This window comes from Bombina bombina, chromosome 5 (genome assembly GCF_027579735.1).
Source record: "Bombina bombina isolate aBomBom1 chromosome 5, aBomBom1.pri, whole genome shotgun sequence".
In the NCBI taxonomy this organism is placed as follows: Eukaryota; Metazoa; Chordata; class Amphibia; order Anura; family Bombinatoridae; genus Bombina; species Bombina bombina.
The window spans coordinates 119940856-119955223 of record NC_069503.1 but is presented as its reverse complement, the minus strand read 5'-3'; the positions used below and the strand labels follow the sequence as shown (position 1 = coordinate 119955223).

The following is a 14368-nucleotide window of genomic DNA, read 5'->3' as shown; positions in this document are numbered from 1 at the left end:
GCTAAGCCCTCCAACCCTCCACTGCGTGGGGGAGGAAACTATAGGGTCTGATAAGACCAGACGTAAGAAAGAGTGATGCAGCGGAACTCCACTGACCCAGTCATCCATGATTGAAGGCTATAAGGACTTAAACAATCCTTCCCGCCTCACAGACCCACAGGTCCTCTTGAATGCTTAGTTGAAACATGTTAGACAAATGATAACCTGAGCACTCAGAGCCTCAACTGGACCAGCCAAGCAGAACAGCGCCACGTATCTAAACAGCCACAAGACAGAACAAACCCAACCGGACCAGCCTGCACCCAGGGCCCTAACCATCAAGCTGCATAAATCCTCGCTCAGAGGGGAAATAAGGAAAACAGACATTTTTAACATAGAAATTACATGTCCAAAACAACTTCCGAAGAAGTAACAAAGAGTATTGATCCCAGAAGGTTCCCAAAGGAAACATAAACAAAATAAAAAACAACCTAACAGATAAAAATAAAACCTAAGGCAACCCGGAGATTAACGCCCAAGAAGACACAGGCTTACCCACAGGACCAGCCAAACGGAGCCCTGATCTTCCATAAAATGAGAAAGATCTCAATAAAATAAAAATCAGGAGATTACATCATCCCCACATGTCTAATGAGGTGCACCATTCGAATTAGCAGACTGAAAATTCCCGTATTCGATATGGATAGGGTCATTTAATAACTGAAAAACATGTCTGAGTAATACGCAAAGGCGTGCAATTCTGTAATGAAAGGCACAACACTCAGGAACAGTTACACCCACAGGGAACTGTAGAGGCCCTCCCCAAGGCGGGAGACCCGGGACAATAGGGCACGAGCACAATCGCAAATAAACGCCTGGACTCTGCAGACGAATAATCACCAACAATATGTGGAAGCGAAAACGTGCTGCAACCTCCGGGGGGAACACGCCTCCCTGCATGGAGGAATAATTATAAACTGAGTTACCCGCATGTGTAGAAGTATGGAGCGGTAGGGAACTCGCTTCTCAGAGGACAGGACCCCCAGAGGTGGATTGCTCAGCTGTTCCTTGATTCCAAGAGCCCAAGGAACAAGGCGCTCTCATATGGCATACAGAACATAAATGGTTGACATGTGTCAACGAGGCCAATCTGGATTCGTCACCGGACGCAGAATCTGAATCTGAAATTAAAACAGTGTAAGTGTCAGAATCCTCCATAACTGAATCTGAAATATGAACAGTCTCAGCATCAGAATCCTTCATAACTGGAAAGAGGATATGGACCTGACACCCACAATGGCTGGGGCACTCACCAGACCCCAAAAGACTAGAATTTCTCCTTCGCCACACGTTCAGGAATGCGGAAATGGAAGACGGAACGTAATCACGCCCTGTCACAAGGTGAACCGTACAGTCCAAAAAAGCGCGCCCAACCATAAGGTCACGTCACTTCAGAGGCCTTAATGTTCCAAACCATGAGCCCAATTAACACCACACATAAGCAGGTTGAATCACATAACAAACATAATAAAAAAAACCCTGTTCAATAACCCCCCTCAGGAGATATTAACCCTGGAGTCCAAGATACTAAAGGAGACTCACGGAGACCCTTATGTTAAGTTAGACCCGCAAGGTGGTAGCCTCTCGGCGAAACATCTGAATTACAGTACATTCACAAAGAAAGTAAAATGAGACAATCTTACCGGAATCAACGCTGTGGAACAGGAACATGGCCCTTCAAGTGTGATGGATAGTAGCATCGCCTCCGCAATGGACTTGAGAGAAGAAAGCAGGCAGCGGAGCTAAGTTTGACAATGCCAATTGCTTGAGGAGCTGTTAACATGAGTCGGGATGGTTTCACAGAAAGACTCTCCCTGCATCTCCGGACTCTAACTTTCATCCAAGCCCTCACTGAGAGACTGATAGGATTACTCCAGTCCCATGTCGAAGAGTACTACCCTCCATAAGAGAGAAAATAAATTCTGACACTTCTCTGCCAAGAAGAAGAATCTGAATCAGAGACATCCGTCTCCAATAAATCAGAATCCTCCATAACTTGGTGATTGAGGTATAAAAAATAAACGGCACCTTACACCCCCAATGGCTGGGGCACTCACCACCTCCTATGACCCAGACAACTAGCGAAACAGACTCTCTTAGTCGCCACACGGTCAGAATACGGAAATGGAAAACAGAAAACGTGACCACGCCTGGTCACAAGGTGCACCGTGCAGGCCAAAGAAAAGCGTGCCAGTCCAAAAAGACTATGCAGCCTGACAAAAAAGGCTGTTATGTTCAGAAATAGCCACAAGCCCAAGTATCACTACACATAAGCAGACATAATCACATAACAAAACATGATTAAAGTACCCCTCAGGAGATATTAACCCTTGATTCCATAAAGATAAAGGAGTCTCACTGAGACCCTGACTTCTTCTTTACGTTACATATTGAAAGTAAAATGAAACGAGCCGGAATCTACGCCGTGGAACAGGAACACGGCCCTTAAAGTGTGACAGATAGTAGCATCGCTTCTGACATGGACTTGAGTGAAGAAAGCAGGCAGCGAAACTCGTCAACGCTGATTGCCTAAGGAGCTGTTTAGATGAGTCAGGATGGTTTCGCAGAAAGACTCTCCCTGCATCTCTGAACTCTAACTTTCATCCATGCTCTCACTGAGAGGCTGACAAGACTACATAAAACTCCAGTCCCATTCCGAAGAGTACTATCCTCCATAAGAGACTAAACCAAATCTTTCGACAATTCTCTGCCAACCTCCTGTGACAAAAGGCAAAGAATGACCGGGGAAGAGGGAAATGAGAGAGGTATTTAAGCCATCGGCTGGGGTGTCTTTGCCTCCTCCTGGTGGCTAGGTTCTGTATTTCCCAAAGTAATGAATGCAGCTGTGGACTCTCCTCGTTTAAGAAGAAAATTATGTTATTTTCCTTCAAGCCAAATTGATCCTTCTCCTTTCCTTTTTATCACCTGCCCATTGTATAGTCTACTGTATTTATTATTAATTGTTGTTGGTTTATTCAAGTCAGATTCAAATTATAATTAAATAAATATTTTACACTAGATTTTTCTTTGCATAAATGTTTTGTAGATGATACATTTATATAGACCATCTGGGTGTGTTTTTGGAACAATGTATAGTTTTGCTTATTTTTTAATAACATTGTGCTGATTTTCAGACTCCAAACCAAGTCTCACAGTGTCAGATGTATACATGCGTTTACAGATTCCTGCTGGCTCCAGTTTATGTTATCTGTCTTTTCATATCAGGGGAGGGGGGAGGGTTTGCTCTTCTTGTTTTCCCAGCCTCTTTCACTGGGTGTCCCATTCTAACCTAATCAACAGTGCTAAACTGGGAGCTTCTAAGTACATTTTTAAAAGGTTTTATACTTGATTTCTACATCAGCATCTGTACATATTCTTTTTTATAGTAGTGTCTATTACATGGTGTTACATGGAAATTGGTGTATACTGTCCATTTAACAGAAACAAATAATCTGTTATGACATGTTTATTTATGAAATTATACAATGACAAATATTTAATCTTTTTTAGATGCTTAGGTTAAAAAACATTTGTCACATTTCATATTTACTGTTTTATATTTACATTGTACCCCTTATGCAGCTTTCAATAAAGTTTATTTAGAAAAATAACATTCCTGTTGTTTAGTATTGCAAGTGAATAACTTACCCACAACAATTGCTTCCATGCTAAAGCATGTTAAATGATTTGGATGTAATTCTGTACTTGTCTATTTCTCTATAAAAGATATACATAGAGCCTAGTGCTACAGGTGTATACAATTCATATAGTTATAGACAGTATCACAAGAAAATAAGTGACCCATTATTTGAAACAAAAAAATCCACTCTTTCTAGTTTATATATTTGTAGTAAAACAGGAATATAAGGTCCCTATCCAATTCATAAAAACCTGGCGCCTAATGTTGAAGATTATGTTTATTTTTATGGTGAATATTTGCATTTTATAGAATAAGATCCCCTATTTAAAGGGGCGTAAAGGTTAAAATTAAAATGTGCACATCTGAATTTCAGTTTAGTAGAAACACTTTTACACTTGGATTATAAAAAATGCTTTGAGTAAAACGTATTGCTGTTTCAAGGGCATATGTATATATGATGTTCATGCCTGATTTTACCTCAGTATGTATGCAATGATAGATTATGAGAAACATTTTTGTGTAAAATATTTCTTACATTAAAGGTTTTACCCCTATGTAAACCTATTGTTGAGTTTAACAGAAATGCTTTTGTAAAACATTTTTTTTAAAACTTTTTTTACATAACTATTTTGACATCCGAGTATTGGAATTTTTTAAATGACCTTACTTTTGTGCAAACCTCACATTCTATTTATGCAAAAGTTGTCTCCCCTGTATGACTTTTTTGATGTTTAATGAGATATGCCTTGTGTTTAAAACTTTTATTACATTCGTTACAAGCAAATGGTTTCTCTCCTGTGTGGATTCGTTCATGCGCTGTGAGATTATTCTTTTGTGTAAAACATTTCCCACACTCTGTACACGCAAAAGGTTTCTCCCCTGTATGAATCAGTTGATGTTTTATGAGAACGGATTTGTATGTAAAACATTTTCCACACTCTGCACAAGTAAATGGTTTTACCCCTGTATGGATTCTTTCATGAGATATGAGTTGACTCTTTAGTGTGAAACACTTTGAACACTCTGTACATTTGTATAGTTTCTCCCCTGTATGAATCATTTGATGTTTTTGGAGGCCTGACTTTTGTGTAAAACATTTCTCACACTCTGTACATGTGTATGGTTTCTTCCTCGTGTGAACTCTTTCATGAGTTGTAAGACTGCTCTCTTGTGTAAAACATTTACCACACCAACTACATATAAAAGGTTTCTCCCCTGTATGAATCCTTTGGTGTTTTATAAGGTTTGACTTGCATGCAAAGCTTTTTTCACACTCCGTGCAACTGAATGGTTTTATCCCTGTGTGACTTTTTTCGTGTTTTATCACATATGATTTATGTGCAAAACGTTTTCCACAATCTCTACATTTAAAAGGTTTCTCTCCTGTATGAACTTTTTGGTGTCTGATGAGATCAGACTTCTGAGAAAATCTTTTCCTACATTCCATACAAGCAAATAGTTTTTCCCCAGTATGAATCCTATGGTGCTTTAGTAGATCAGATTTGCAAGTAAAGCTTTTCCCGCACTGTGTACATGTGAATGGTTTCTCTCCTGTGTGAAATTTTTGGTGTTTCAGAAGAACAGACTTAAATGTAAAGCATTTTCCACATTGTGTGCATGTAAATGGTTTTTCCCCTGTGTGGATTCTTTGGTGTCTCAGAAAACCAGATTTGTATGTAAAACATTTTCCACATTCTATACATATAATTGGTTTTGTGTGAATAGTTTGCTGTAACTGACTAATTTTCTTTTGTTTCAGCCATTTTGAATGCTCAGAAAATGAAAAAGATGTATCCTCCATATGAGTCCTTTGGTGAGATACATTTTGATATTTTCCTTTTTGTTGTAGTGATTTTTTATGCTCTATGCATATTGTGTGTTGTCCAAGATCTGTTATTTCACTGTTATCTTCAAATGTCCATTGAAACATATCCAATATTTGAGAATTAGTCCTTGGTACATTTGGGCTGTGTGGTGGCATTCTGATGCTTGCAGTTGGTTCGTGTTGATATGCATGATTAAAGTTACTCTCTAAAAAAACAAAAGAAGAACATAAAAGTGTTTCAATATGTGAATAGGTATACTATATTCCAAACTCTAGTAAACGCAGATTAATGAATTTTACTTGTGTGTGTGTGTATATATATATATATATATATATATATATATATATATATATATATATATATATATATACATACACACAAACACACGTCTAAATATGTGCAAACATACAACATCATTTTTAACATGTTTTAAATAGAAATACTTAAAATTAGGGTTGCACCAATACCGATACTAGTATCAGTATTGGTGCCGATACCAAGTATTTGCATTAATACTTGTACTATACTTAAACCGATACCTCCAATTCCTACCCATACGCCATCTTGTGGTGTTTTTCAAACTGCATATTCCCATTTCATTTTAAGCTGGAGTGGAGACTTAAAAGGACATAATACTCATATGCTAAATCACTTGAAACTGATGCAGTATAACTGTAAAAAGCTGACAGGAAAATATCACCTGAGCATCTCTATGTAAAAAAGGAAGATATTTTACCTCACAATCTCCTCAGCTCAGCAGAGTAAGTTCTGTGTAAAAAGTTATACTTCAGCTACTGCTCAGCTGTAGGTAAAAAAAAAATGAAGAAATGAAGAGCAGACAATCAGCATCAGCAGTGCTGAGGTCATGAACTCTTTTAATGTGATCTCATGAGATTTGACTTAACTCTCATGAGATTTCATTATAAACTTCCTTACACTGAATAGGGAAATAACATGAGAGTGCATGAGGCTCATCCCTTCGGCTGTCCCGGGACAGACATACTGATATGTTGCTTAGAAATCCTTTACAATGGGATGTGGCTACTTAGGAACTTTTGAGGTAAAATATCTTTCTTTTTTACATAGAGATGTTCAGGTGATTATTTTCTAGTCAGCTTTTTACAGATATGCTGCATCACTTTCAAGTGTTTAAACATTTGGGTATTATGGCCCTTTAACTAAAAATTGTTCACTTCTGTTCTGCCAATACAAATTGCTGTTATTTGTATTATTGTACGTCAGAGCAGTACACAAAAGCTGCTACTTTACAGCTGGAAGCCTACCTGGGAGAGATCACTGTACCTCATTCAGACAAACCCCTGAAGTACTGGGAAGTTAATAAACTGAGATTTAATGGCCCAAAAATATCTTTCTGTCCCATGCAGTAGTGTGAAAAGTGAAAGACTGTTCAGCTTAGCATCAAGGTCCTTACTGATAGCAGAAACAGACTAATAGCTGAACATAGAGAGATGCTTCTGTTCCATAATATGAACTTGCCACTAACTTTTGAAAATGTATTCTAATTGCTAGATTGCCTGTTATACTGCTAGCTCTCATCTTGCACAATTATGCTCAAAACATACTGTACTCTGAGGAACATCCTTAACCAGGGCTGGACTGGGAATAAAAAGCAGCCCTGGAAAAATATGAAGACCAGCCCTATTTTCTGTTGAGTCAGTAGAATGCAAATGCCCTATTTTTCTCAAAGGGAATTACTGGGATACTCCTTCCCCAATATTATTTTTAGAATTAAATTATATTACTTTGTATTAAGTAGAAATGTCAGATTGATGAGTTATATAGGCACCCTACAACCCAATTGCATCCAGTTATCACCCCTTTAAACTGTAGTTTTCCAGCCCCAGCTGCTGCAGCTGTTATTTATTGTTATTATTAAAGGGACAGTCTACACCAAAATGTTTCTTATTTAAAAAGATAGATAATCCCTTTATTACCCATTCCCCGTTTTTGCATAACCAACACAGTTATATTAATATACGTTTTACCTCTGTGATTACCTTGTATCTAAGCCTCTGCAGACAGCCTCCTTATCTAAATGCTTTTGACAGACATGCAGTGTAGTCAATCAGTGAAGATTCCTAAATAACTTCACGGGAGTGAGCACAATGTTATCTATATGACACACATGAACTAACACTGTCTTACTGTGAAAAACTTTCAAAATGCTCTGAGCTAAGAGGCGGTTTTCAATGGTTTAGAAATCAGTTTGAGCCTAGCTAGGTTTAGCTTTTCAAAAATACCACCAAGGGAACAAAGCAAATTTGATGATAAAAGTAAATTGGAAAGTTGTTTAAAATTGCATGCCCTATCTGAATCAGGAAAGTTTAGTTTTGACTTTACTGTCCCTTTAATATATGTTATTGTAATATTTTTATTTATAAACATGTTCTGTGAACTTTGTGACAACAAGCACATACAACTGTTTTATTATTTCAAAATGTCTTTTGAGATACAGTTCATAATTATAAAGAAGCGATCTTAACTCATTAGTCTGTATTGTGCTTAGTAAACTGTTATGACATTAAAAAAGTATCGGTAATTGGTATTGGTGAGTATTTGAAAAAAGTATCGGTACTTGGTAGTTAGGATTTTTTTTTTAAATTTAGTGGTATATTAATTTTGGTTAAGTTATGGGGTGTTAGGTTAGGGGGTTTAGAAGATAGTTTATTACTTTTCATTGTGGGGGGATGGCTGTTTAGGGGTTAATAGTTTATTTAGGTACTTTGCAATGTGGGGGTAGCAGTTTAGGGTTTATTAGGCTAGGGCTTATAGTAGGGTGTTTTCACTTTCCCCCCCCCCCCGTAGTTTGCAATGAGAAATAACAATCATTCACAGAGGTGTGCATTCCTGGAGCTGTGCACTCAATAGTGCAGATGTATTTATAATGCAGAAAAAGTGTGAGTGCTTTTATTAGAATGCCTTCACAAACTGAATGTATTTTTTATATGAGACACATAAGATAAATGTAATACTATATACATCTAATGCAGCACTCGCTCAGCTCCACAGTGAGCGAGCGTTCTGATAATCCTCCAACTTGATATAGTTCACTTCTGTACATATATGTGTGTGTATAGGCAGCTTTTGAGTGTATGTATATAGTTCACTTCTGTACATATATGTGTGTGTATAGGCAGCTTCTGAGTGTATGTATATAGTTCACTTCTGTACATATATGTGTGTGTATAGGCAGCTTCTGAGTGTATGTATATAGTTCACTTCTGTACATATGTGTGTGTATAGGCAGCTTCTGAGTGTATGTATATAGTTCACTTCTGTACATATATGTGTGTGTATAGGCAGCTTTGGGGCATATGTGTGTGTGTATAGGCAGCTTCTGAGTGTATGTATATAGTTCACTTCTGTACATATATGTGTGTGTATAGGAAGCTTTGGGGCATATGTGTGTGTGTATAGGCCGATTCTCTGCATATATTTATATAGACCGCTTCTGTACATATCTATGTGTATAGGCCGCTTCTATGCATATCTGTGTGTATAGGCTGCTTCAGTGCATATAGGCTGCTTCTATGCATATAGGCTGCTTCTGTATATATATGTGTATATAGGCTGCTTCTGTATATATATATATATATATATATATATATATATATATATATATATATATATATATATATTTGTATATAGGCTGCTTCTGTGCATATCCTGTATGTTTATGTAAAAACTGCTTCTTGGTATTTATGCGTGTGCATGTCAGAGTGTGCATTTATTATTTTATTTCAAAATTTAATATAATTTTTTTAGACTCATGCTCCAGTCTTGAATAAGTCAGTGTTTTCTTGTCACACTTGCAGAGGTGTAAGCAGAGGAAAACAGAAAAATAGCAGGTTGAACTTTTGCACCTTTTGGATGATGGGTTGGAAGAAGGAATTCTAGATAAGGATACTTTTGACTATCTAGATGTGAAACATCCGGTTATACCGGTCTTCCACCACCTCCCAACGATGAACAAGACACTGGTAAATGTTAGCTGCTAAGGGGTTAATTCTCTTTAGCCTGTGAGCTAAAAAAGATTTGTTTTTTTAAGAAGAACTGTGTTTGTGTTTTCTTTGATGTGCCAGAACCCCTCATAAATAGTTTCTAAGACCCCTTTTTCCAAATGTTATTGTGTATGCATTGAGTCATAAAGCCAGTCAATCTGTCAGCTCCAGAGATACAACACAGTGCCTCAGTCCCAAAAACTGATAAGGTAAATAAAAGGACATTGGTACAATGTAGAGATGTGTTTAAGACATATGATGACATTAAATGAAGGGAAGTATGACAACCCTGTCATATCTGGTATCAAACCGTTTCTCACAATGTAAGGAAGAGATTGCCTGTCAGTCTATATGAAAATGGATGTATCTAGCAGAAATTATATTGTGTTCTCTAATGTCAGCCAAAGGTACTTAAAGTTTATTGACTGTTGTAAAATATAGGGGGTTTCCCGGGCCAGCCCCTGCTGAGTGAGTGAGGTCAGGCAACCTGATCTATGGAAAAAAAGGTATAAAGGTCTTGTGTTTTAACACTGAAATTGTTCATTCTACATGGGAGGCTGCTACAGCGTGAGTGACCATCTTCTCTTGCCCATCTCCCTGGTGCAGACTTATAAGCTAGGACAGTATTAGGTCTGTTATTTTCTTCATTTTATTTTAACCTGTTTGCTGTGTGTAATTTTATTTGTAACAACTTTTTTTATTAATAATGCAGTGTGCATAATATTTTTGGCATAATAAATAATTCATTTATTAAGCTTTGGCCTTTGTCTAATAATTTAACCATGTTACTGAAAGAGACTGGAATATTAGAACTGTATATTTTAGGTTATTTTCTGCTAAATTGTATTCTAAGAGTTAATGTGTAAATCTGGGGTTTCCTTAAGATTTCCCATATCATATAATCTTAAGTGGTGGCAGCTAGATATTATAGTTAGTTTAGTGTGGGTTTCATTAAAGGGGAGTTTGGGGCATTTCTTTTACGTCTAGTACAGACTGGAGAGTGTTGTTAACCCTTGCACCCACTGAACTAAATCACAAACTTGCCTGGTGTGGCTAGATTGTGACATATTAGTGAGAGTAGAAGGGGTCTGATAACCCTTTCTGTGCAAAATAAGTGACTGGCGCAGGGTTGGATAACCCTGGTCATCACAAATTGGTGGGCAGTGGTGTAGATACATTTTGTTATTTGATGTTAGTGCTTGTGGATTTGCTAGTGTGAAAATCCCAGTACTAAAAAGAAATTGTAACTCCCAATTTCCAAAGGCTAAAACTCAGTGCATTATATAGTCACTCATTGCAAACAGTCCCCTTCCCTATTCTGTTTTTCTTTTCTATTTTATTTTTACTATGGAGTTATATCAGCAACAAATGAAGGAAATGTTGGCACTGTTATGCCAGGAGCGAGATATCCCATTCTGTGGAAAGAACAAAGATGGACTAATACAACTTCTTATCGAATATGATAACAGCCAGGCCACACCAGTTGAAGTCTCAGGAGAGGTGTCTGCAGCTGGGGGCAGCGATTCATCAGGATCTGAGGATTCATTGGACTGTTATTTGCAAACGGCTCTGAAACATATGGGCTCAGTGGATGCAAGTTTGCGCATGGAGCTGATTGCCAAATTTTATGAGAGACAGGCTGCTGAAAGACAGGCTGAGAGAGAGTATCAGCTACAGCTTGTACGGTTGGAGAGAGGGATGGTCTCACCTGTTGTTAGTGAACCTAGAGACCCACCTATTCCCAGAGTGTGCGCAGAGAATTTTCCCACTCTGGAGAAAGATGGCGATGTGGATGTATTCCTGCGTAGCTTTGAGAAAGTTTGCAGACAGTTCCAGCTGCCAAGGGAGTAGTGGGCCAAGTACCTTACCCCTGGCCTGAAAGGTCCTGCACTGGAGGCTTTTGCTGAACTACCCCCAGAGTTTGATCAGGACTATTATTCCATCAAAGCTGCACTGCAGAGGAGGTATAATCTTACTCCTGAGGTGTACAGGAATAAATTCCGTTCTCTGCAGAAAGGTTCGTCAGAGAGCTATACTGCAGCTGTTGGAAACCTGATGACAGCCTTTAAACAGTGGGTCAGAGGGCTAAAGGTTGCCACTATAGAGGAGCTGGAAGATCTGATAGTGAAGGAGCAATTTATACAGCTGTGCCCAGCAGAAGTTCAAGAATGGGTTTTGGATCGTAAACCCATAACAGCATTGGAAGCTGGTGAGCTGGCTGATTTTTACACAGCCAACAGGTCACCAGGGAATGGGAGAAAATCCTTTGCTAAGGGGGGATCCACCTGGAAAGGAGCTGCTGCATGACCCCAACTTTACAAAACCTGCTGTGCCTTTGTCTAGTGTGTCTGCTCCCTCTGGGAAAGGAGGGGCGGGTGCTGCACCTGGGCAGGGGGATACCCGCAAGTGTTTTGCTTGTCAAAAAATGGGTCACATCAGCACTAACTGCCCAGAGAGGAAGAAACCTTCAGCATCAGCAGGAGGAGGCCGCTCCTCAGGATTATCATCTTCTGTTTTGTTTGTAACCCGGCCAGAGGAAAGTACCAATGAGAACTTACAACCTGTGACTGTTGGAGATAAGGTAACATTGGGGCTTCAGGACACGGGTGCAGAAGTGACTATTGTGTGTCCAGAGCTAGTGAGCTCGGAGGACATTATCCCTGGAATAACTCTAGCAGTAAACGGGATTAGGGGAGTACAGCATGCAGTGCCTATGGCACGAGTATATCTAGATTGGGGAGCAGGAAGAGGGTTAAGAGATGTGGGAGTGTCAAATAATATTCCTACAAATGTATTGCTTGGTACTGATTTTGGTAGATTATTGTCACAGTATATACCTGATCATGATACTTGTGACCTAGGTAAACAAGATAGGGGTCCTAATGTACAAGAGACCATATGTAACTATGCCCAGATATGTGCTGAAGGGTAGGGGGCAGGGTGTGTGTGTGATGCAGCCTTTACCTGAACCAGACATGTCTCTAGTGCCCTGTGAAAATGTGGGAGTATGCACTGACAGAGAGAGAGAGAGCTGAATGAGAATGACAGTCTGTTGGTGTGTGAAGCAATCATCCCTCAGTACCAGAAGTGTGTGGAAGTAGTGCCAGAAGGGGAGTGCCCCTCTGTATCAGTGGTGACCCCACAGCAGTCTGCCCAGATTAGGGAGCAGTGGGTGCTTCAGCCCGATGACCCAGGGGAGAACACTGATAAGGAAGGTCGGGGGCCTCAAACCGCACAGCAACTAATCATTGGTCAGAGTCAAGATTTTCAGCAGGCCCAGGGGACCGATCCCACACTAGAGGAGATCGGGGACCTAGCTAGGCAGCTGCCTGCTGACTCTAATAAAGAGAGAGTGAACTGGGATAAAGGGAGGATGTACCGGGAGTTTATTCCAGTGGAGGGACAGAATCCCTGGCTAGCTGAGAGACAGTTAGTGGTACCTAAACAGTTTAGAACTGTTGGGAGTGGCCCATGAAATTCCTATGGCAAGACATCTAGGGGTACAGAGAACCAAAGCCCGGTTATCCCATCACTTTTATTGGCAGGGGATGGGTACTGATGTTGCTAATTATTGTCGCTCCTGTCCTGCATGTCAGAAAGTGGGGAAACCTGGAGAGGTGGGTCGTGCCCCTTTAATTCCCCTTCCCATAGTGACTAAGCCATTTGAGAGGGTGGCTGTGGATATAGTAGGGCCCCTAGCTATCCCAAGCAGTTCAGGGAAAAGATTCATTCTGACAGTAGTGGATTATGCGACTCGCTACCCAGAGGTGGTGATCCTGTCCTCTATCAGGACTGATAAAGTGGCTGATGCTTTATTGGGTATCTTTTCAAGGGTAGGTTTCCCTACGGAAATGCTAACTGATCAGGGCACCCAATTTATGTCTAGCCTTATGCAGAGTCTATGTAAAAAAGTGCAGGTAGAACACCTAGTGACTAGCCCATACCACCCCCAGACCAATGGCTTGTGTGAAAGGTTTAATGGGACCCTGAAGCAGATGCTCAAAACCTTTGTGGAGTCACAGGGGAAGGACTGGGAGCGTTACCTGCCGCACCTCCTTTATGCTTATAGAGAGGTGCCCCAGGAATCCACTGGTTTCTCCCCCTTTGAACTCCTATATGGAGTGCGTGGCCCCCTTGATCTGATCAGGGAGAAGTGGGAAGGAAAATTGGGTGCTCAAGAGACTTCGGTAGTAGACTATGTAATAAGGTTCAGGGACAGAATGGGACAGAGGTACAGGAAAACCTAAAGGCTGCCCAGTCTAAGCAGAAGCAGTGGTATGACCGGAATGCCAGAGAGAGAGTGTATGATGTGGGACAGAAAGTGCTTGTTTTAATACCCACGAGACAGAACAAACTACAGGCTGCCTGGGAGGGTCCGTTCACTATCCTAAAGAGAATGAATGATGTGAACTATGTGGTGTCTCTGGATGAGGAAGGTAAAAGGCAAATAATCTATCATGTAAATATAATAAAAGCCTATTATGACAGATAACCCACCGTGTTAACTGTGTAGTTTGCCTGGAGAAGAGCATGAGACTGACCCCCTTGTTGATTTACTGGCCCCCACCAGAAAAAACAACACCCTAGAAGCCGCCCAGATTAGTGCCCACTTAACTGGGGATAAGCGGCATCAGCTGTCTGAGGTGCTTAGGCCTTACTACAGCGTGTTCACAGGGAAGCCTGGCAGGATACACTTAGTCACACATCATGTAGATACTGGGAATAACCATCCCCTCAGACAAGCAGAGTACAGGGTATCCTTGCAGGTCAGTGCTGACATAAAAATGGAGATAGAGGAGTTGCTGGAGCTGGGAGTGATTTGAAGGTCCCACAGCCCTTGG

At 40.1% G+C, this 14368-nt stretch overlaps 1 protein-coding gene across 1 annotated transcript in view; it reads right to left on the bottom strand.

Annotated features, from left to right (window-relative positions):
• Positions 1-3490: 3490 nt before the first annotated feature.
• LOC128660055 (gastrula zinc finger protein XlCGF26.1) overlaps positions 3491-14368 on the bottom strand; it is a 33705-nt gene continuing 22827 nt past the window's right edge. Inside the window, exon 6 of the mRNA XM_053713653.1 lies at positions 3491-5710. Coding sequence (XP_053569628.1) covers positions 4371-5710 — 1340 coding nt within the window. The 3' untranslated portion in view covers positions 3491-4370. The remainder of the gene's footprint in view (positions 5711-14368) is intronic.